Source organism: Falco cherrug, chromosome 6 (genome assembly GCF_023634085.1).
Source record: "Falco cherrug isolate bFalChe1 chromosome 6, bFalChe1.pri, whole genome shotgun sequence".
Classification (NCBI taxonomy): domain Eukaryota; kingdom Metazoa; phylum Chordata; class Aves; order Falconiformes; family Falconidae; genus Falco; species Falco cherrug.
The window spans coordinates 6,442,305-6,465,843 of record NC_073702.1 but is presented as its reverse complement, the minus strand read 5'-3'; the positions used below and the strand labels follow the sequence as shown (position 1 = coordinate 6,465,843).

Sequence of the window (23,539 nt, the reverse complement as noted above, 5' to 3'; positions counted from 1 at the left end):
AGAAACAGCAAGGACCACACTGTGAATCTCAAAATCACAGACTGGCTACTGTTTGTGTGGCCTCATCCCACCCCCTGTTCCAGAGCACAAGTAAGAAATTTTCACTCTTTAACGGAGTCAGGAGTACTCCATAATCCAAACGGCTTCATAATGAACAAGCCCTTATTTAGTGTGAGGCCTTATTCATTGCAAGCCTTGTTCCTTACTCGCAGCACACTGTTACAACAGCCACGGTGTTGCCCTGACTCTGTTTTGGTTTTGGACTAAATACAGTACAGTGAGTCAAACATTATTGGTCACAATGGTAATGCAGAGTATATATAATGTGCTTTTATTGCTGCAAGGCATAGTTGAAATATTTACATGGAATACATGAAATAACAGTAAGATTCATGTTCTGTTCCTTATTTGTAAGGTATTTTATTAAAAAGAATCTGAATCTGAAGTTCATAAATAAAATAGTAATATCACTTATTTCCAGATCCTAGTTCCAGCTTGTTGATTTTAATAGACAAGTATAACACTTCAAATGTGGAAACACAGTGGGTAATATTTATATGAAATCTCCAAGAACCGTGGTATTTTGCTCATGTGGAATATCATGGCATTTTGCCTGGATCAAGTAACCAGCAGATTAGCACATTAACACTTTTAAGAAACATGCGTGTAATCCACTCTGAATGTGGTCTTTGACTCCTGGTAGGAATACCTAATGATTTTCAAATTGACACGTTGCTTTATAAAGCAAGTCAAATAAACAGGAATTGCTGAGGAGCTTTGGTGGAGGTGTATGGCATAAGCACACACATGTTGTTATCAACAGAGGAGACAGGATCAACTCTTTACAGCCACAGAAGGATTTGCAGAATCTACAGAGATACAGGAGAAACTTGGCTTCCCTTCTTTTTAAAGATTTCAGGCTTTATTGCTCTACATGAATGGGTAAGTAGATAGAAACTGCTCCCTCTGATTAAAAGTCAGTCACCTGCTCAAGATGACGGATTAACAACAGATCCCTAAGACTGACCAGAGCCAGCCAGTAAAGCCTGTGAAAACCATCTGCGTCGCCAATTTGGAAGGTCCCACTTCAGTCTGCGGCTTGAGGAGGATCCACACAGTCAGCCACGCTGAGGCTGCCACAGGCTCCACTTAACCAGGAACTAGGAGGGAGAAGGGCAGGAAGCACAGGGATTATGTCAATCCTGTGTCACTTGACCAAGGAGGCATGCCTTCGAAGCTGTACTCTAACACAGATTCTTCACGTAGTTTTGGTCACGCCGCCAGCCTCCCTGCACAGCTTTTCCCATTTCCCATGAAGAAAAAACCCATCCTTCCCTCCATGGGAGCTGCTGCTGACAGTGTGCTTGCGGTGATGAAGTGCCCCACGCGTGCGAAGCCGTGGTTGTGTGGAATGCACATGCAAGCTCACCGGTAGCTCAGGGCCCTGGCTTATTTCGACAGCCATCCAGAGGGGAACAAAAGTTCCTCTTCCCAGGGTGCTTTCAGTGTGGCGTAGCAGCCGCGTTCAACTTCTGCAGCAGGAGACAGCAGGGAAAACCCAACAGTCCCCCTCCCACAAAAGAAGCAGCAGAGTCCAGGCTGCGTGCCAAGGAATCCTATCAGTAGCCTTGTAAAAAAATCACCAGGGCCACCTCAAAAACAATGGCGGAGTCACGCCTGGCTGCAGTCGGTTATGTTTTGAGAGGGAGACCATGAACAGGTCTCAGACAGCTATTGTGGCTGGCTCCGTTTCCTGTTAACTCAATTCATCACACTTGTCCTCTCCTTCCTGAGAGACAACTTTTATAACCCAATTAATGCACTTAGTGAGTTTCCCTCTTTTCCTTAAGACCAGATACAGCTGCCTCAGCTCATACCTATTAAGACCATCCTTCAGAAGTGACTCCACAGAAGTCAACAGGACAAACCACAGACCGTTCACAGCTGACCCAAAACAAAGGCACAGTATCTCACCCTTTATCCTGCTGGGGGCTGATGCTCTCCTCCCTTCTGCACCGGAGAATCAGGAATGAGCCCTGGGTTTCTATCTACCCAAACAGAAGAGAAAATATCCTTCCTAGAACATGCACTCGAGATTTAAAAAATAACCTTTGGTTTAAACTTTGATTAAAATAACCTGCCTAAGAAAGTCCAAACATGGATATTTGCAGAATGAAAAAATTTTAGAAAAGGAAATTCTGCGATTTGAAGGAGGGAGAGACTTGTCATAATGGAAAGAGTCAAATCAAACTGCCATCTAGAGCCAAAGCTAAAAAAAAAGACCCAAAAACTGCTCCCCCCTCTACCTCAGTTGCGAGTTTGGACACAGAAAGTGTCTTCCCTTTGCACCGAAGTAATCTGTTGTGAGAAAAGTGGTTTGTAATGGAAATATTAAAACGTTAATCATGAGGAGTCTACTTGGAAGGCTCACTCAGAAAGCAGCTTGGATGTCAATGAGCAACAACTGCTATGAACCAAATACATACTGAGTGCGCTGTGTTAACATCTTGTCAAAACTCTTGGGTATACAACACCAGCAGAGCAGAAATGGCTCTGAGCAATGCTCCAATATTAGGACAGGATGAGGTTTGATAGGCTATTAAGAAAACCAAACCCACCTCCCCCTACTTTAATTCACACAAAAGCCCAGATTTTTGGAACATCACATTAGAGTCAGACCTTTCCCTCCCCACTAGCAGCCAAAGCTATTTTTGAATTTGGGTCAGATTTAGTGACTAGGCTTCAGCCCAAAAATTTAGGGGGGCTGGGGGCAAGGAAATCATCAGAAAAAATCGTGAGGGTTTGCCTATTTCAGAAACAAAAAGTTTCCAATTTTTGGGCTGGATTCACAAGAGGATTTGGGAGCTGACCGCTTTCAGATGTGCACGCTGCAGAGGGGCGATCACACGCCGGCGGCTCCCAGCTCTGGCGCCCCAGGGCTGGGGATCACAGCAGCGCTTGCCGTACCCACAGCTTTATATCAGGCCCCCTGGCAGACGTAGCTCAATCTAGACGAAAGCGTTTCCATAGGCAATTTAGAACGGCATGCTGAAACCGGTTACATACGAGCCTTGTTTAGATTAGCAGAGCTGCCTTCACGTGAGAAATTTCTTAATTCAGTTAAAAACTGGCTCATGAACACAAGATGGCAAACCCTTGGGTAAGAAAAGGTAGGGGAGGGTCAAGGACGTGCATTGATTGCTAGAGCATATGTTTCTGAGGCCAGAAAGGATGCAGTCTGACCTCTCCAAAAGTCCTGTATTTTTTTTAAATCCATACTTTTAGAGCAAAGCATGTGCTCCTGCAGAGGGTCCTGTAGGGGCTTCCCGCATTTCTGCTCCCTCCAGACTCTTTGGTTTTTTGGTTCTTTCATTCAGAAAATATGGATGTCTGGGCTTGCTTAGTCAAAGGGCAGTAAGTGAGGGAGCCACCGGGAGAACCTTTGTGGAAAGCTACCTTTCACCCATACATGTACATGGTCTTCACCATGCAGCGTCCAAGTCTCTTGCAGTCAATGCTTGACTTCATCATCACAAGACCAGTTATTAGATAAATGTGTCTTCTGCTTTTATCAATGTGAGACACAAGCAGTGGGTGGAGGTAGTGTCTTGGCAAAGGTCATGGAGGACAATCTCAGTTGAAATAGGGAGCGACCTGGGTTTTCCAGGTCCCACCAGCTCCTGGGACACCCCTCCTTCTTCAGACAGTCACTGAGGAAGGGACAAGCTCAGCGGCAGCCGCGAGGAAAAGGTCTGAGCTCAGCAAAACCCGGGGCTGGCCCAGTGGGAGAATGAAGCAAAAAGCAACATGTTTATTTGAACGTTGGGTTGTTTAACCACGCTGTATCTCCAGATGCGCTGAGGTTGGCTCACTGCTCTTAAAGTGCAGCTCGACTGTGAAACGTGACTGGAAACACGGCACTTTTCCTCAGAAGGTCCCTGTGTAGAAATCAGAAGCGGGAGGAAAGCAGCTCCCGTTTAGATGGTGGTCTAGGCTCTGATGAGTGGGAACAAGGTGCCACTCTTCAGTCTCAGGACACAACAAATCGCTGAGATTGATCATGGGCTAAACCCCCCAACTTTGCCTTTGCCTGTCCACTTAGGCGTCTGGTCTTACCCTTGCATGCAGCCCTTCGTGCACAAACCACCTCACCTTTCCCTCCAGCATGTGTCTCTTTTCTCTCTCTTCCACCCAACCACGGCCACCAAACCAACACTTTCTTCCCAAAGGAGTGCCTGCCCCTCCTTGGCAGCCCCTGCCACCCTGCCACCATTCTGCATGCCACAGGTAACGGTGAACTGGCAGGCAAGCAAGCCCCCCCGTCTCTAAACCCTCCTGGGGGTTTTGAAACCTCGGGGGGTCCACAGAGTAAGGAGGAAGCCCCCATCTCTGCAAAATTAGGCCAATACTTATTTTTTTTTTTTGGCCAAGATTGATGGAAGAGCATGGTATTTAACGATGAACTCACTCTGCAAATTAACCTGAAAACTACTGAGACACCAAAAGGCTTTGGTCCTACACAGCCTTAGATAAGTTGGTACAATCACAGGAGTTTCTCACCCAGGTGAAGAGAGGCATGTGCATACAACACCGTGGGATCAGGACCCCACGCAGAAGGTCAGTGTGTACCTTGTGGCCTTTGTCTGTCGGGTTCATACGTGGCATTTGCAAACCACGTGTTTTCTACTGGGAAGCAAAAAGAGTAGAACTGAACAGGGATCCACCAGCTAAGAACATACCACTGTATCTCACGTGGTCTCCAGGGCTGTTCCAAGGTAGTTTTTCCAGCTTTTTTGTGCTATTCCAACACGACTGCTCAGCCTCATTTTCCTGCCAAAGTGTTAAATTCGAACAAAGGCTCCTTTAAGATGCACAAGATCAAAATCGGGTCATGAGAGTGCCAGAAATAATTTCAAAATATCCTATTTACCTTCCTGTTTCTTCCCATACTATTTTACTGTTTGTTTGGGCAGAAGGGAATGGGGGAGCACTAGCATTTTTTTCCCCAAAACAATATTTGCCTACAAGCATTCGAGAAGCCAGGCATTTTGAAAGCCTAAAGCCTATTTCACTGTCTAAAGAGAATATAATTCTTTCAAAGAAATGCTTCTCAGCCCAATGGAGATGCCATGGCTGAATTGTTTCATTTCACCCAGCACAGAGCAGTTGCATACTGGAAGTTGCATACGTCAAGAAAAGCTGTCTTAATAATGTGTACGTCTAATCCATGCCCTCCTGCTCAGTCCCCCCTTTCCATGCTTAGCACACTTGCTGAGCTGAGCTAACTTTCAGTTTGACTCTTGATTACACTGTTTAACTACTTAATTGCAACCATTTTAACTCCAGATTTGTTGTATGCAAAAATTAGCAAGAGTTAACTATTAGGTATTTGCGAAAAGATGACAAGAGTTAAGGAGCCTTAATTTAATATCCATCTTCAGAGGTTTATAACTGAATCCATACTTGTATTTAAATACCAAATAATCTGCTGATTATTATGCATAGTTTTCAGTCAGTGTAACGAAAACATGATGTCGCAGTCATGCTGTGAGCTCTGTAGCTAGGTTTCCTTGTTTATATTAACAGCTGTAAACACAGTCTAACTCAGCCTGGATTTAAAAGCAGATTTCCCATACTTTCAAGAATTCGCCACATTGTGAAAGCTACAATTTCAGAACTTTTCTCACGTGCTTATTGATTATGCCCAGGAACAGCCTGCAATGCTACACATGCACTTGCAATGACCCATTTTAGAGCCTCTACATTAAAAAGGCCAGTTTTCCATTTTCATTAAAAAAGTAAAACCAGCTTTGCAAATGTTTGTTTATAATCCTGCCCCTTAATGCCCTCAATCCAGCCTGCAACCTACTACATATGGGGTTGAACATGTACTTAAGTGCTTTGCTGGGTCAAAGTTTCACATGTTTATCCCTCCATTTAAAAATACAGGTTGTAAAACCATCTTAAAGCTATGTAAATCAGTGAAGGGGATTTCACGCAGTCGGAAATGTTTTTTAGTGCAAAGCTTTACCTTCCTACCTTTTAATAATGGCATTGGAAAACATGAAGTTTTGGAAAAGCCACACTGCCCACATAAAGGACTCTGAGCTGTCTTCTTCTCTTAAGAGTATGATGAGAAGTGTGCTACATTTAAGTGAAAAGTGAAGCAAAAAAAACCTGCTAGGAGCATTGTATAATATTTCTGCCTTGAGCAAGGCAGCAGCATGTCCTTCTGATGGGTTACTCTGACGGAGATAAGATCTCCCAGTCCATGAATCCTAAGCAAAGCCAACCAGCAGTTCAGGGCACCCTTGAGTGTCAGGCAAGTGAGGATCCCTTCTGGAGGAAAACTCCCCAGTGGTACAGAGCTGCTGTAGCAATTTACCATCACAGGGGCTTCCATTCACTGGGTCTCACATGGAGACAGAAAGTAAGGGAGAGGGAGGGGTTTATGTAGGATACTTGCAGGTCTGTCAGCCCTATCAGAAGAGTCTTTGGGATCATACCGCTCTACCACAGGGTAGGGATGCTCCTGGGAAAAGTGATGGCATGTCTACACCGGTAGCTTCACTACTGTTGCCCAGCTTTCCTTGTTACACCCCTCCTCCCAGAAATCTGTGCCTGGAAAATCTGATTTAGACCATCACAGCATCAAAGCTCTTCAATTTTTTCACAGTGTTTATGCTCCACAGAAATACATCTCTGGGTCAGGAGGGCCAAAGCGCAAGGCTGATCTCATGACCCATGCTCATCTATGACCAGCTGCAGAGCCTCAAGCTCATATTCAGCTCCTGCCTCAGCGTACCTACTGGCCACTGGCCCCCTTCGTAGCTCTGCTGTCTTGCGGGGATTGTACTCACATAAGGATAAGCACATCACTGACCACTTACATCCTACCATCTTCACTCCTAAGCCTGCAGGGCAGGCTCAGGGTCCAAGCTGTAGCCAGGTTAGGGCCAAAATATGTGCAGAAGCTGAGGTCCAAGCCCTTTGGCTTGCTCTGAGGCTGGTTCCCCACTGGGGTCCTCCTTGGAGCCTTAGTGCATTTCTCATTGTCCATTCCAGGGAGTGAGGGCTGCTGGAGAAACACATCACATGTCTCGTGCAGGTCTTTGGATCCACTCCTTTGTAGACTAACACAGGTTAAGTAACCTCCCACTTGACACATGAGCAGCTCTCCTGCTAAATACTGTCTCTTCTACCCCCTCTACCTCAGTGATCAGAACGGAACTTCATCTCCCCCTTGGAAGTCACATACGAACCTGGTTTGCCAAGTGCCTAGTTTAGCTGTACTGGTGGTGATGCTAAAATATAACCTGGATTGACAAGGGATCCACAAGGAGCTTAGCCAAGCCATTCCACACCATCCTGTGCAAGTTATTTTTACATGTCCAAGATCTCATTCAACTTGCTTAGCTTCTCAGAGGACAATTAAAAACAATGTGTACCAGATGGCAGAGCTAAGACAAACAGAGGTTAAATGACTTGCCTGGGGCTGGTAGAGTCTAGCAGAATGGGCGACAGGAGTCCTGGGTATTAATTAGTTAATATTTGTACAATGCTAGGAAAATATATAGCCCTATATAAGTATTATTGTAAGGTGGCCCCTGCAGTTTGGAGAAGCAGAGGGCAACAGTGCACAGGCGAGTGCAAACATCCTTCCTTGTCTTGTGGCATTTCGGTCATTTGTGGGGTCTGGGAGGGACAGAGCATTCCCAGGGCACATGAGAGAGGGAATGGGAAAGCCTGGGGAAATAGATCCCACTCAAGCAACACCGTTGAGCACCCCCAGGCTGCTGCATCCACGTGTTAAATCTAGGAGCAGTCAATTGCTCTTTCGACTGAAAGCAGTGCATCTGTTCGGTACAGTCAGATTAGGCTATCTGGTCAGCTGCCTTCAGCAGAAACCTTGGAACCAAATTTGAGGTATTTATGGCTGTTTACAGCAGTAAGAGGCGCAAACCTCTCTGAAGTGCCACAGGACCCACGTGCCATGCTGCTCTGCGCTCTGCTGCAATCCCTGGAGGAAGGTCAGGCCTGTCTGTATTGAAGAAGGATCTATGGGAAAAGAGGAAAAGGTCATGGTTTCAGATTTCTCCTTTTCTTCCACCTCTCTGGGGCATTCATCCTGCTCCCATGACTTCAGATCTGATTTTGTCAGATGCCTTTTTCAGTCCAGCTTCCCTTCACACCATCGCACATCCCAGCCTGTCGCTCTGAGCCTCCTCCAGATACCAGTATCTGCCTGAATTAAACAGGCACCAGTTTTTCTCCAGGACATCTCTCACTCTCCAGTGACTTTAGCATCATTCTGCCACGCAGTTTCAAGAGTGGTGAGCATTTTTGGCCATTGCCTTTCTTTCTCTTGGCTAGAATACAAAAATATTACCTAAGTTGGGATGCATTTTCCTCTGCAATTTTTAAATCATTCAGACTTCCCGTGTAGTCTACTGGAATTTTCATCCAGTTTTCATCACCTCATATCTTGATTATCAGGATCTGCCATTTCTTTTCCCATCAGTCTAGCTCAGACTTGACTGAAACGCAGAATTTCCAGTTGAAAATTCCCACATTCATTTTCATCCAAAATAGGATATAAGGCTCAGATTTTAAAAGCACCTCCTCAGAAATACTAACATTTTAACCTCTACATATTTAGGCAAAACTTTTCAGCATTTCTAATCATTGAATTCTAAATGCTGAGTTTTGTTTCGTTTACTTGACATGCTTTATGTAGAGTAAAATGAGCATCAGGCTGCGTTAGCCTTCCCTTGCAGATTCTGCTTGCTCTGAGCCAAAACCTATAGGAAACTACACTTCACCGTAACAAGGACTTCACTACCTGTAGTGCATGATACAGTGGAAAGACCATATAGTGTGCATTGAGAAATATATGGTATAGTGAGGGACCCCACCCAGAAAGGAAGAGAGAGCAGAGCTTCATGGCTGTCCTACAGCTCCCACTAGGCACAATAATGATGCTCGTTTCTGTACTATGCAGCCTGGTGAGCTAATTGCAGATTACACAACGGAAGACACGAGTCTCCATGTCCCATTCTTTTCCCCTAAGGAAGCTTTAATTTGAACTTTTTTGAAACTACATATTTTACATAATTTTAATTAAAAAAAATTGATTGGATCAGACCTTAAATAAAGCTTTTTCCTTTTTGCTACAGAAAACGTTCATCGCTGAGAAGCTGTGTTCTTGACTGCCAAATCATCCTGATAAAAATGTCCCATAGCCTCCAATACAAGCTGCCATAATCATTATTTTTGCTACTGCTCTAATCTGAGCAACTTGATGCCTCTTCGAATTCTTCAGATTTATTTCTTTACCATGAAACCCTCTTCCCCATCAAACCCCCAAACTCTCACTCTTATCCCTGATGTCACCCACTGCAACTTTCCTCGTTCCAGCCAACCTCCTTGTGATTCCCCAGCCTGAACCAACCTGCAAAGCCATCTAAACTTCTAAGCCTGGCTGAAAAACCTGTATGTCATTTAGTGACAACTAGGAAAAAAAAGTTACTGGTTGCAAAAGGGTTGTCAACAACTTCAGCCTGAAATTGTTGGAGAAAAATAAGTAACAAAACATGAATACATTTTTACTCAATTCTTACCAATAATTAAAATGTTCAAGAGTTTTGATTGCCAAAAATTGACGGCCTGTTCTACAGACTGTTTTAAAACCTTTAAGTATGCGGTTGCATTTGTGGTTTGAAAACTTTTGGATCTTTTCCTCATCAAAATCGCTCTTTCCAATAAGAACTATAATAAAAATATGAAGTGCAAGCCAATAAAAATACAAACATAAAAATAAAATCTTCAAAATACAGACCTTTCAGCCAGGTCTGCTCTCCTTTTCCAAATCCCATACCAAAACTCTGCTTCAATGGCTACAAGAAATTGGCAAAGTAACAAATACCAAGGCAAGTCAGGAGGCAATGCTTCTAAATCACTCTGAGGCGTTACATTCTGAACGTAATTAATAAGTGCGGCCGAAAACGCGTGTTGCTGAGACCCTCCACGACCACCCCCCCGCCACTTCTCACGGTCGCACGCTATATTTTTGTCACGCATGTAACCTTGGGTCCTTTGGACTCCAAAAGGTCGCAGTGAAACATCCCCTTTAAGATCAAGGGCTCTACATTTGGCAGGTTGTATCTGACCTGCAACCAAGGAGCATCATGCTTTGATTTCAGGAAGCGCGTGAGCACCATTTTTGGTGGCTGCGTTCAGGGTTTGATTCTGTGCAGGGCTGCACGCACCCGAGGAATGCCAAGTACCCTCAATTCCATTAACTTCAGTGGGAATTAGAGGGCTCAGCTGTATTTAATATTTTACAGGGTCAGGCTCTGAAAACTGTATTAGCATTCTCAGTTCCCAGTAGGCCTAAATTTAGCAAAGCATTTGGATTGAGACTTAACTGTAAACATGTGAACAGTCCCCCTGATTTCAATATGACTATTCTCATGCTTAAAGTTAAGCATATGCCTAAGTGATGTGCTGAATTTGGGCCAAAAAACTACTGTTTTCAAGTGCTACATGAGTTCACAATAGGCAAACCGCTGGTCTATAATGCCAGTTGCATAATCCTTTTCTTTCTTTTTCAGAAAGGCTGACACAAGACGACGTGTTTTTAGAACGGAGCAGCTACACTGCTGGAAGAAGATGGGGTGTTCCGGTAAAACCTTGAGTATTTCTACAAAGTTATTAATTTACTACTGTTGTTATTACTGTTATTCCTATGTGAATGCAGGAAAAGCACCTATCCCAGACTCTTGAAGATTTTGCTGTTCCTAAAAGAATATCATCCATACACAAATGAAAAACAAACTCTCTACATGACAGCAAACATCAGCCAAGTGACAGCTAAAAATATCCCACCCTCCCCAGAGACCCTCAGACTCTTGTACCTCTGAACCCTCCCAGAAGCACTAGAAAACAGAAGCGTCTTATGGCGCGTTCTGAATGTCCCCACCTTTCACCCCTCTGCTGGCTTCTGGAGAAGGGCGGGCTGGCACGTCTCGCCTTTTCTGAATTAGGAGGGGGCTTCACCCTTGAAATGGTGCGTGCCCCCAGGGAACAGCATCTTGGCCAGCTCATGGCAGGGGACAGATGTGGCTCTCAAGCAAAAACTCTTCACCCGGGGAAGCATGGGGGGATGTGAAGCCTGCTGTGACGGCTCTCCTCCTCCGAAAGCAAAAGGCTCCATCCTCTGGGAGGACGCTGCAGCTCGGGGACTGGGGGACAGAGGGGCTTCCCAGGAGATCCGCTAGGGCAGAGAAAAGCAACATAGCTGTGCATCACCCTGCACTTTGGGCCTCCATCTTGCATGCATCATCAGTTAAGTCTTTTATTATACCCCACAGCCTGGGAGGATCTAAAACTACCCAAACCCCGACTCAGAGGCCAGGAGGCAGGGAAGAGCTTTCAGGGCTGACTTTTCACCTAGGCCCCCCAAGCGTATGCAGCTCATGGCCCTGGAGCCATGTGCCGAGAAGCCACGTGGAGCAGCACGGGGGAGAGAAGCAGGGTATGGCTCTCTCCCCTCCACTGTGCCAATGGGGCCAAAGTAGGACCTGCTGAGGTGTCTCCAGGCCACCTCCGGAGAGTCACACTGAGGCCACAGAGATGCTCCCTCCCTCCCTCCCTCCTTCCCTCCCCTCAGTTTTCTTTCCCCCTTTAGCAGCAGGTTGTCGCTCTGGCTCGCTATATCAAACCCGGGCTTCTCCATAACTCCACGATCTATAAACCTTACGATGAAATGAACTGGGTGCTGCGAAGGCACCGTCAGGCCAGAACAAGGACACATTTAAGATGGGACAACCGCGTATGGACATAAGCCCAGACCCTGCTGTTCCCAGCCTGTGTCCCCCTTTCCTGACACCCTTCACAACCATTTCAGCACACGGGTTTTGGCACACGAGCAGCCACCGCACTGACAGGACAGCTTGTTGTGGTATTTTCTCAGTGAAGCTTGTGGAAAATGTCCCCTGCCTTTGCTCCAAGCCCTTGTAGAAGGATTATAAAATCAAAGCCCCAGCATAGCCAAAATCCATAAAAACCAGTATTCCAAATGCCAAACAAATGTCTCCTGGCACCCCTGACAGAGAAACGGCATCCAGCATCAGCGAGGGGCCTCGGCCGTGCGGTGCTGTGCTGGCAAGCGGCAGGGAGCGCAGATGGCCCGGGCTGGGGCAGGGCAGGGGCAGGGGACAGGGACAGGGCAGGGGCAGGGCAGGGGCAGGGACAGGGCAGTGACAGGGACAGGGGCAGGGACAGGGACAGGGACAGGGGCAGGGGACAGGGACAGGGCAGGGGCAGGGCAGGGGCAGGGACAGGGCAGGGGCAGGGGCAGGGGCAGGGGCAGGGACAGGGGCAGGGACAGGGGCAGGGGCAGGGACAGGGACAGGGGCAGGGGAGGGACAGGGACAGGGACAGGGACAGGGACAGGGGCAGGGACAGGGACGGGGCAGGGACAGGGACAGGGGCAGGGGAGGGACAGGGACAGGGACAGGGACGGGACAGGGACAGGGGCAGGGGCAGGGACAGGGACAGGGGCAGGGCAGGGGCAGGGACAGGGGCAGGGACAGGGGCAGGGGCAGGGACAGGGACAGGGACAGGGGCAGGGACAGGGACAGGGGCAGGGGCAGGGGCAGGGACAGGGACAGGGACAGGGGCAAGGACAGGGGCAGGGGCAGGGACAGGGGCAGGGACAGGGACAGGGGCAGGGACAGGGGCAGGGGCAGGGGCAGGGACAGGGACAGGGGCAGGGACAGGGACAGGGGCTGGGGCAGGGACAGGGGCAGGGACAGGGACAGGGACAGGGGCAGGGACAGGGACAGGGGCTGGGGCAGGGACAGGGGCAGGGACAGGGTCAGGGGCAGGGACAGGGACAGGGGCAGGGACAGGGGCAGGGGCTGGGGCAGGGGCAGGGGCAGGGACAGGGGCAGGGACAGGGACGGGGCAGGGACAGGGGCAGGGGCAGGGACAGGGACAGGGACAGGGACAGGGACAGGGACAGGGGCTGGGGCAGGGACGGGGCGGGGACAGCGGCAGCGGCAGCGGCAGGACGGCCGTCACCTCGCCCTGCCCGGTCCCCGCCCGGCTGAGGGGTCCCCGGGCCGCCCACACGGTCGCCGCGCGCACCCGGGCTGTCCCACCGCGACGTCGCTGTGCGCGGCCCCACCGGGCGGCCGAGCGGGAGCGGCTGTGGGCGCTGCGGGCCGCCGTGCCGGGGCCGTGCCGGGGCCGTGCCGGGGCCGTGCCTCTCCCACCGGGGGCAGCGTCCCTGCCGCCAGGGGAGGTCACCGGGGGGCAGCGGGGTCTGCGGTACCCTCCTGCGGGGACACGGGCAGGGCTGGGGGCGGCGCTCTGCATGGGGCACGCTGACCCCGCGCCGTGCCAACCGAGCAGCAAACAAATGGAGCCGGGATTTGTCCCACACTTTGCAAATACACGATCGTGTCTCAATTTTGCTTCAACGTGCCTTGCAAAATCTTGAGTGCCCGCTGCTGTCCTTACCGCCTCGCCGCACGACAGCGGGCTGCGGGACCCAAGCGGCTGGCTGTCCCCTGGCGCTGCCAGCCCGCACAGCCGGCTCCGCGCCCGGCTCCAGCCCCAGCGCCGCGGATCCCGCCGAGGCCCCGCCAGGCCGAGCCCCGCGGCCGCCCGCCGTGCTGCCACCTGCTGGGCGAGGGCGCCAGGGCGAGCGCGGGCCCGCTCCCGCTCCGGGCCGCTCCAGTCCCGCTCCCGCTCCCGCTTCCGTTCCCGCTCCCGTCCCGCTCCCGCTCCCGCTCCCGCTCCGGGCCGCTCCAGTCCCGCTCCCGTCCCGCTTCCGTTCCCGCTCCCGTCCCGCTCCCGCTCCCGCTCCCGTCCCGCTCCCGCTCCCGCTCCCGGGCCGCACCCGTTCCGCTCCCGCTCCCGTCCCGTTCCCGCTCCCGTCCCGCTCCCAGTCCCGGGCCGCTCACACTCCCGGTCCCGTTCTGCTCCCGCTCCCGTCCCGCTCCCGTTCCCGCTCCCGTCCCGCTCCCGCTCCCATCCCGCTCCCGCTCCCACTCCTGTCCCGCTCCCGCTCCCATCCCGCTCCCGTTCCCGCTCCTGGGCTGCTCCCGCTCCTGCTCCTGCTCCCGGGCCGGCCGTGGGCGGCTGCAGCGGAGGAGCCGCAGGTGCAGCCCCGGCGCTCCCTGCCCCCTTGCCCGTGGCCGCTGCCCCGGCGGGCGGGCATGCTTGGTGCCGTGACCAGCGCCCTCGGGGCGGCCCCGCTTCCCCGCCCGCGCCCTCGGCCGTTAGGGCGTCCCAGCGGGCAGGCCCGAAAGCCCGTTAATCACTTCAGGATGTCTTAGACGTGGGCAATAACACTGCGGAGAATCCGGGCCCTCTGACACTCCAGTGCAGTATCTGAGCGTTTAACAATAACAGTCAACACTGCTGATGCCTGTGAAAATACAGATGTAAGCCAGCTGTCTGTCAGGGTGAAAAATGTGTTTGTCTTTTCGTTTTAACGTGTCATTTCCCTCTTGGACATTTGCTGTGTTACTGCCAGGATATCACGTGCTTCCAGCACAGGCTCTGCCCCAGGAAGACGAACCACATTCAGATGGAGGGCGGGTGTCATTGCCCTGTGTCTGCGAGTTGTTTTCCTCATCGGAAGCTAAGCAAAACATACCTGACCTAATGCCTTCATTTTTGCCCACGGTAATGAAATAATTTCCGTTATCTACTTCTAGCCAAAGAGAACCACAGATCTGTCCACCGAAGGATCATAAGAGGGGTGAGAGAGTGCCTGTGCTGGGGGATGTCAGCCCACAAAACATCTGGATGTTTAGATTAATGCACGAAAGCTTGAGATTAATAAGGGGAAGTCTATATAATGATCAAAAATTAATAGGCATAAAATAGGCTTATGGTGGGATAACTCATACTTGGCGCATTAGTAGAAGAGGATGCATGTTCATGAAGGACAAGAAAGGGGAGAAGGGAAGCGTGGCTGCCTAGCACATACAGCTAATCCTCAGCTCCAGAACAGAGGGAGAAAAAGTTGCTGAATGTCTGATCACAGGGGAAAGGAGTTCAGGCGCTCTCAGGGTAAGTATCAGGGTAAGTGGACAATCCTCTCAGCAAGTGCAGATGGAGATGGCATTTTGTGAGCAACTGGCAGGATCCTCCAGGAGGTGATGCTCTCCAGGGATTTCAGCAACGTGTAGAGAAAGTAATAAACCAAGAGACAACAGACTATCTATTGCAGTAAATGAAACAGCTCCAGAGGGAGCACATTCCTCAACATTGATGCACTGCCATTCATACTACCAAAGTGCTGGGACACTCCCTGACATGGTTTTGTCCTCAGGTACCCACCACTGTCCCAAAACAATTCCCAAACACTGCTTGGAGTTAGCAGAGAGCAGCAGCCAGATCCCGTGGCCAGGGTATGGCCTCCCAGTTTTGGAGGGTGAGAGAGTTTAGCTGTCCAGATGTGGGCCACTCTCTGCCAGTTGGTCTCAGTTCTAAAGAACAGCTGTGGGCACGTTTTGTGTGTCGTGAAATGCAAGCATAGTGTTCAGCAAGCTCCAGGAATGTGCTGATGACAATTTCTTGACACATAGGTAAAGAAAATCCAGCAGAGAGAGTAGGGGGAAGATTTCTCCAGATTTGGAAATAAATGGCTGAAAATGCAAACATGGAAATTGAGATGAGGGTTACAAAATGACAGTGCACATGATCCACAGGAAAGGAAGGAGAGAGCAGCAAGATCGAAACAGTGGACTTCAAGGACACAGATTTCAATAAATTCAGAGGAAAAGTAGGTAAGATCTTATGTAAAGACAGTTTATGAGAAAAAGGAGTCAAGGAAAACTGACTCTCTTTTTTTTTTTTTTTTGTGAAACAAATATGGCAGGTAGAAGAGTAAACCATTCCAAAGCAGGGGAAGGAGAAACAAAAGTAATAAAAAAACGTGGTTAAACCACAAGTTCTTTGTTGACTTCAGACACTGGAATACATACAAGCAGTGGAAACTACACTAGGCTGCTAAACATGAAAATAAGTAATGTGACAGTAAAATACAAGATCAGGAAGGCAAAGGCACAAAATAATAACAAGAAATCACTCTGTAAGAGGAAAATCAAGAAAGTACTGAAGGAAAGCTATTAACAGATGGTCTCTTGAAGGTCAAAAGCTCTTTTGCGTCACCCTTCATTGGAAGTAATAACTAAAATTGGGTGGCTTAAATACAGTATGACAAATAAAAGGTGAGATCTGCTAGAATAGGGGGACAAAAAGCAAGGGAGTACTTTAACAAATTAGAGCCTTTCAGATCAGCCACAGCTTTTATTTTTCATACCTGGCTAAAGCTAAGGAGTGTTGCTGGTTGCAAGTACTCTGCAAAGCCTTGCAGAGTTCAGGTGAGGATCAAGAAGAGGAAGAAGGCTAAGCAGCATTCCTGTCTCTAAAACAGCACAGCTGGAAGCATAGATGCCACACACTGGCTTCAATTCCCAGAATATGACTGGAACAAATAATAAAAATAATCCATAAGCACCTAAAAGTTAACAATGCAAATACCAGCAACATGGATTGCTCCAGAACTGCACTGCATCAATCTGAATTATTTCCCTCTCTGACAATGTAACAGGCCTAATGGATGGAGAGAAGAGAGCTAGTAAGTGTTCGTATACAGTGATTTTAACAAGAGTTTTGACACTGCCTCATAAAGACAAGGCAGGGTGATGTAGTCTAGATTAAATCATCATTGAGTGAGTGTATAAAAGAAAGGAACAGTGCCCTCAGATAAGAGTTAGCCATTAACTTATTATGAAAATGGTACTCTTTATGAGTTTAGCAACATTTGTGTATTCATTAATGATCTGGATGACATACACTGAAGATTTTTGTAACATCAATGTGGGAGAAGCTGCAGGACAGAAATATTTATAAGAACAAATGGGAGAAATGGTCTGACAAAGAGATATGACGTTGTTCACTTAGAATTCCCACCTACATGTTACACTTACCCAGAAATAATCACCCAGACGAGTAAAGGATTGGCAACAAATGGATAGGTTCTGCAGGAAAGATCTTGTGCTTCTAGTCAACCACAGCTGGGCACAGGTCAGCAACATCTTGTTGCTGCAAAGAAGACAGAGGCAACAGTGGGCTCCCTGATTAGGAGTTTGCCCTCAAGGCAGAGGAACATTACTCCTCTCAGCATGGGCCAGGCTCTGGCTGAAGCATCACATGCTGGTTTGATGTGGGTGACTGGGAACGAGACCACAGAGCAATGGTTATGAAGGGAGATCTTGAAAATGTGGCCTATGAGAAAAGACTGAAATAATAACAATTTGATGAAGAGGAGACTGAAGTGAGATGGCTACCGCATTTTCTCTGGATTCACTGGCTTTCTCCTGGCCAGCTGCCAGGCAGAGGGCCTGGGATAGAACCCAGGAATGTTCCCAGTCGGCAGATTTAATGTGATCAGACTGTATTAGAGATTGAAGGGAGTTGCTAGAATAGATCCAGGCTGCTGCATGCCATTTGACCCAGTGCCAGAGAATGATCCCCAGTGCGTTTAATTTCCTACTATAAACCTGGATAATAAGTTTTCAAATTATAAAAGGGGACTTCAGTGAGGAAGAGAATCCCTTGTTCTCCACCACCTAGGTATTTAGAGTTAGAAATAATAAGCACCGTATCCAACCAAGAAGTTTTAGTCTGGAAATTAGAAAAAAACAATATTCGGAAGCACCGGAATACATTGCCTTCAGGAAGGCTCCACCACTGAAGGCTCCTGAGGAGAAGCTGGGTAAACCTCTGACGGTGATACCTGAAGAACAACAGATCCTTCCTCATGGCAGAAGTATGGACTGGAAGTCTTTTATGTTCTACTCCAGCCCAATTTTCTGCTCTTCTCTCAAACGCTAGGGATGAATAGTTAAATAGGTACAATTTCCCACTTCATCCAGTGAGAAGTGGGACTTCTTGCAACAGGACTCTCCTTTGTCATTTGTTCTCACAATATTTCATTATGTAATTCTAGAGTAATCTATAAATTCCTCATAAATTAAGTGCACTGAATTAGCTTTCCCAGTGAGGACTCCATCATTTAACATGGACACTTTGAGAAGCTACTTTGTGTTCACTGTTCACTGTAGAAATTATTTCCTGGCAATTTTGACAAAGACGGCTGATACAAAGAGCTTAGGCTGCCCAAGGACATCACAACCAGTGCAGATAGGTCCAACCAAGAACTAATTACACCAATGAGGTTAAAAAGCATCCATAAACTATACAAAGCTATCAGGGAGGCAAGTACTGCAATCTGGCTAGCTCCTTTGTATGTTTTAGTGCATTTCTGCTGTCATTCTGGGAAGCACTTTAAGCCAAGAGCTTTTCATACCTAGAGAATGATTTAAGCAATGTAGGAACAAACAAAGACAATCTACCAGCCAGGGCGGAGGTGTTGTCTGGAGACCTGCAAGCTAAAAAATAGGTTTTGGTTTTGCTGTCTAACAGACCTGTTCAACAGTGTAAATACATGTAAATATCTTTGACAAGGACAACTATCTCGGGTCTGTTTCAATTAATTTTAGTTCAAGATGGAAATAATTCCCTCTGGAGTCCAAATCGTCCAGATCGCTTAGGCTCCATGACAACCTGTACGAAGGAAGTTGTGTTGGGGTAGCTGGCTGCTCTGTTTCATTTTTTAGAAGTCAGAAGAAATTATCTTGACATTCCTGAAGAGAAAAAGTTGCCAGAAGTTTCTTCTCCATGAGACACAGAGATTTTTCCTTTCGGTGAGAGTGAAATCTTTTTTGACATGCCGCATTGTCACACAAAATGGAAATCTTGAATTTCTAGCCATTCCTGGCTGGTCAGTTAGCTCCTTCCAAAAACTGCCTGCGCTATAAAGAGAATAAAATAGCTTGGAAGACTGGAAGAATTATAGCCACCTCAGGGGTGGAGGGCTGGGACACAGACGTTGCAGCTCAGAGGTTCAAATTTGCTTGCTTACTGCCTTTGGCTTTCACTGACACATGTGTCCTGGTGCTACAATTGCCTTTGAAAATGTTTTTCTGAATTATTTTGTCTTAGTCATACAAGAAATCTACCATAAAGGCAGGTGTGAGACTATAATTTTCAGCATCAGCACAGGGAAAGTTATGTATTTGTTTTCCTGTCCATCTGCTCTGCAGTGATGATGGGACCTAAAGCAGTGTTTCCATTCAGTTTCTATGGTTTAATAATCATCAAATTCTCATACAGAGTCCGTGGCCTGAGCCAAGTTTCTCCGTTAACCAGCCTGAAACATGTTTGCTCCTCAGATGAAATAAGATCAGATTCATTAAGCCCAGTCTGGCCAAAAGGAAAATATATAGATATTTATTTGAAAAGAAAATGCCTAAAATTCCTTCATCCCAGATAATTTATTCCTACTAAATATCATGTGATGCAAATGCATGCAATTCATAACATTTATATGAACCAAAGCTTGGGAAGGCTGATTAATGTATAATGGGCCATGTGTCATGGGCCAGGATACAGGAGAATAGTCTGACAAGAAACTGCATTGATGATTTCAGGTTCTGCCGATACTTAGGTAAATGCTTACATGAAATCCACCTAAAAATAAATAGAATAAAGCTACTTACACACCTCTTCAAGTAGAACCTTCCGCCAGTGACTTATTTGCAAAACACAGAGTGCCTTGGATTTTCAGTAGTCAAGAATACTTTGAGTTCAACTATGGCACTAAGGTAATAAAATAATAAAAAGTTATTTTTTCCCTTATCCTTCATGCATTTTTCATTGAACATTAATCATAGGACAGATTAGGCAAAAAATGTAATTCAAATTTCTATATCGTATTCTCGATGGATATTTTCCCCTGTAATATATCCAGACAAGTTGCATTTTGATATTCAGATAATTTGAAGATGTTCTTTTTATCTTTGTAGCAAATGGTACAGTCACACAGTGCTTTGCCTTTTGCTTATAGATTTTCTATCAACAGGCCTTAGGATAAGTCTTTTCTGTTCTGAATCTGCTAAACTGGAGTTCTTTACAGTGCCATAGTTCAATGGTACTGCTTCACCATGGACTTAGTGCTAAGCACTCGTCATAAATGGAACCACAAGAACAGCCTAATTATCCAAACAAGTTTAAAAGACAATGTACCTGATTCTTCTCCATAAGTACTGGGAGAAGTACCAAAAGAAATCCACAGTCAGTGTTTTAATTGAATGGAAGACAATTTCCTGAACATGAAGTTATCAACACACGACAGAGCTATTTTGTGAATTTAAGTACACAAGTGGCAAATATTTGTGGGTGATACTTTATCTGTTTCAACCTGCCAAGGAGTTGGGCTAGACCCTGAAGATCCATTTCATCTTTTTTTCCTAAGTGTATCTTTTTTATTCTAACATATTGTGTTATTCTAAAAGATGGGAAAGAGTTGTTTCTCAAAAAGAAATATCCACAGAGTGGACATTGTTTTGTTAGTGAGGAGCATTATGGTCAGCTACCAACACTTTGTGAAATAATCAACGTAAACTCATTTTTTAAAAAAGTGAAAGGTTCCCTTTGTTCAGAACCCACATATAATGTAAATCTGTGTAAAATTATAGATAATTATGAAATTCAAGGGATCTTTGAAGAATTTTCACTGATGCTGCATTAAAGGGACATCCTCTCTTTATATGGAAAAGTAGCCCTGTGAAGATGCCCTCTGCTGTTACATGACAGAATTCAGGTGCTCCAAAACCAACGCATACACCACCTTCACAGGACTGAAAAGCCGCTTGGTCCTTCAGTGGCCGGCTTAGAAAGCCTTTTTGACTTCTGAATAACAGAACAGGCCAGGTTAAAACTGGTTACGGTTGTGTTGATTGGTAGCAGTCGCATGTTCGGAGCCGAAATTATGTCAATAGCAGCGCAGCTGCGAAAGTGCAATTGCTTATCACTGTTTGGAGAGAAAGTTACACAGGAGACAAGGAGTCCCCATCTCTCCAGGGGACCTCAGACCCTCTCCTCAAAGAGAAACAGGTGTGATGGTATGGGAAACTGAAAACCAGATTCATCAACAGCCTGCCTTCCTTGCATAGCAGGAGCTGTGCCTAAGCAAAGATGATAACTCCTTATTGCACAGAACAACAGCTTTCTGCAGGCTTCAGATTCAAAAGCATTCAGAAGCACTGAGTCAGGGCCAGCCTTAGCAAAATGAATAATTACACTAAGTCAGACCATTTTCAACATTGGCAAAGCTTTGTTATTGCTTGCTTAAGGAAGATGCTTCTGGAGAGGGAAAAAGGGTCTCCCAGTTGTCCCACCAGCAAGAGACTCAGGGTTTATGGGGTCAGTACTTCTCCAGGTATTGCCTCTGCAAACTTAAGTAAGTCAGCTGAGGGTCAATTTCTTCAGAAGCTGTGACCAAGCTACATTATATATCCATTAGCAAGAGGTGGAGATGGCCAGCGTGGCCGAAAATCAGGCATTAATCTCCTTATGCCTCGCTTTCCCTGCATGAAAACAGCCATGGTATTTCCCCAGGTATGAATGGCTGAATTCACATGCATGGGGTGAAAAGGGCCATTTCAGTCCAGCACAGAGCTCTGCTCCTTTCCCTGGGGGGACGGCTGCACAGCAGCTCATTGCATTAGCTGCAGCCGCATAGATCTACATTATCAGCCCTCAACCCTGACCTAGCAGCAGTATCTGAAAGCTCAGAATGGACCAGATCCAGGTACTTTAGCAGTTTTACAGCTTGTGCTGTTTTACAGCTCTGTGCTGCCTCAGGCAGGCTGTTACCCATACCCAAGCAAGCAAGTTTAAAGCTGGCTTAGCATTTGTGGGTGTCACTACAAACCTGTCTCTACGTTTCAGTATAAACATGAGCCCAGATAAGCTGTGGGGGATACCATTAGCAACGCTCCCCATCTCCTCCCTTGCCCAGCTGACACTACGGGTGCCGGAGCACAGCCCACCCCATAGCCGTGCCCCCTCACTGGGATCAGAGCCCACTGCTCCACCAAAAGCCTGGTGCTATGGCAGCAGCGGATATAACTGGCAGGTTGCAGTCACCCACGGCTTTCCAAAGGAGCAGCATCATTCCATAATACCAAAGGCCGTAATTTGAACGCTACAAACTGCAGGGCCTCAGTTAGAGGGGAAACAGCGAAGCAGGAAGAATGGCCATCTCTATACAGATTATGAGAGATAGATTACAGTCAACTGGAAAAAAAAATCACAGAGCAACAGAGAGGTGGCTGGAAACCTTGGAAAAACCCCAATTCAACAGAACATCAGTATTTTGAGAGTCCCAGCCAGGAAGCAGGACACAGATACCATGCAGTAAAGTGCTGCCAGACATGTTGGTTATTGATTTTTCTGAAGATCCCACCTGAACTGAATGTGTGGACTGAATCCCAATGAGAGTCCCAGATGGAGTAGGCAATTGTGGAGGCAATGGACATATTACTCTTTAGGACTCAAGGGACCAAGATAGGTTTTTACAAGCAGCTAAAACGAAGAAAGAGATCATATGGGAAGGTGCTAGGCTCCTATTGTTTCCGGACGTAAGTCCTATAACCCAGGGCAAAAGGGAAGAATTAACTGTGGTTAAAAAAAAAAAATAAATATTTGAGATATAAAATGTGTCTGCATCAGTTTCTCTGGCTTGCCAAAGAGCATAGTTCACACAGTGAGAAAACCAGCATCTTTGGGGGAGCGGAGGCAGCACAGAAGTTGCTGTCAAAAGCATTTGAGACAGAGAAATTCTTCCTCTCTGCAATGTGCTGTGTCCCCACTGCTCCCCACATCCTGGTGGGTGATGGAGGAGTGTCCCTGCAGCAGAGAGCTGATACTGGCACCATATGGGAGTAGGGGGAAACCTTGTTTCTTTTTCCTTTCTCTTTATTTTGTGTCACCTAGCCTGTGCTGCCATGCTACCATCTGACTAGTGAAAAATGCCTGCAACTGCTGCCAGGAGTTTTAGGATAAGCACACCCAGTCCATCACAAAAACACATCTGACAATGGTACATGGAGTGGGTGTAATCGCTATGCAAACACCAAATATATGGTTAACTATTTTGGCATTTTCATCCATCTCCTGACTGTGTTTAATGTTACAAAACAATACCAGTAATGTCAGTGCCCCCCCGGCTTTCCCAGCAGAGCTGAGTCCAAGACCCTGGATGGTGTCTGCTTGGTACAGCCTAAAAATTAGCCTTGACTAATATCAGCTCAGGTGCCCAGAAAGGTACAGACTTCTGCGTATGCCCTCCTCCCTGGAAACCTGGGGTTTTCTGAAGGGGAAAAAACATGACTGCTTTCCCTTCCCTCTGCCTGCAAGGGAGCCTGGGGCCCAACGGTGGCTATTTGCCCCCCAAAACCAAGCCCCAGGTTCTCAGGAGAGCAGAAAAGCTAAAGAAAAGGCGTTCATGAAGCCGAACAGGTGGGAGGTGGAAAGCCACGGTCAAATTGTGTGTGAACATCCCGCTCTCTGGAAGTAGCTCTCCAGGCCGGAGCAGCCACTGCGG

The 23,539-nt window shown here is 47.3% G+C and overlaps 1 protein-coding gene and 2 long non-coding RNA genes across 4 annotated transcripts in view; all 3 read right to left on the bottom strand.

The window, feature by feature from the left end:
- Positions 1-308: 308 nt before the first annotated feature.
- On the bottom strand, positions 309-11,624 carry LOC114014415 (uncharacterized). The gene is made up of 2 exons (XR_008732965.1): positions 10,982-11,624; positions 309-8,058 (listed from the first exon to the last, which is right to left on the bottom strand). It is a non-coding gene; the product is annotated as an uncharacterized LOC114014415 (long non-coding RNA).
- A 1,899-nt stretch (positions 11,625-13,523) lies between these two features.
- LOC129736343 (uncharacterized) lies at positions 13,524-14,084 on the bottom strand. The gene has a single exon (XM_055714044.1). The coding sequence runs from the start codon at positions 14,082-14,084 to the stop codon at positions 13,524-13,526; it is 561 nt and encodes a 186-aa protein (XP_055570019.1).
- A 94-nt stretch (positions 14,085-14,178) lies between these two features.
- Positions 14,179-23,539, bottom strand: part of LOC114014414 (uncharacterized) — a 141,171-nt gene continuing 131,810 nt past the window's right edge. For both annotated transcript variants that reach the window (XR_008732990.1, XR_003557888.2), the window contains exon 7: positions 14,179-14,440. This is a non-coding gene — a long non-coding RNA (uncharacterized LOC114014414). The remainder of the gene's footprint in view (positions 14,441-23,539) is intronic.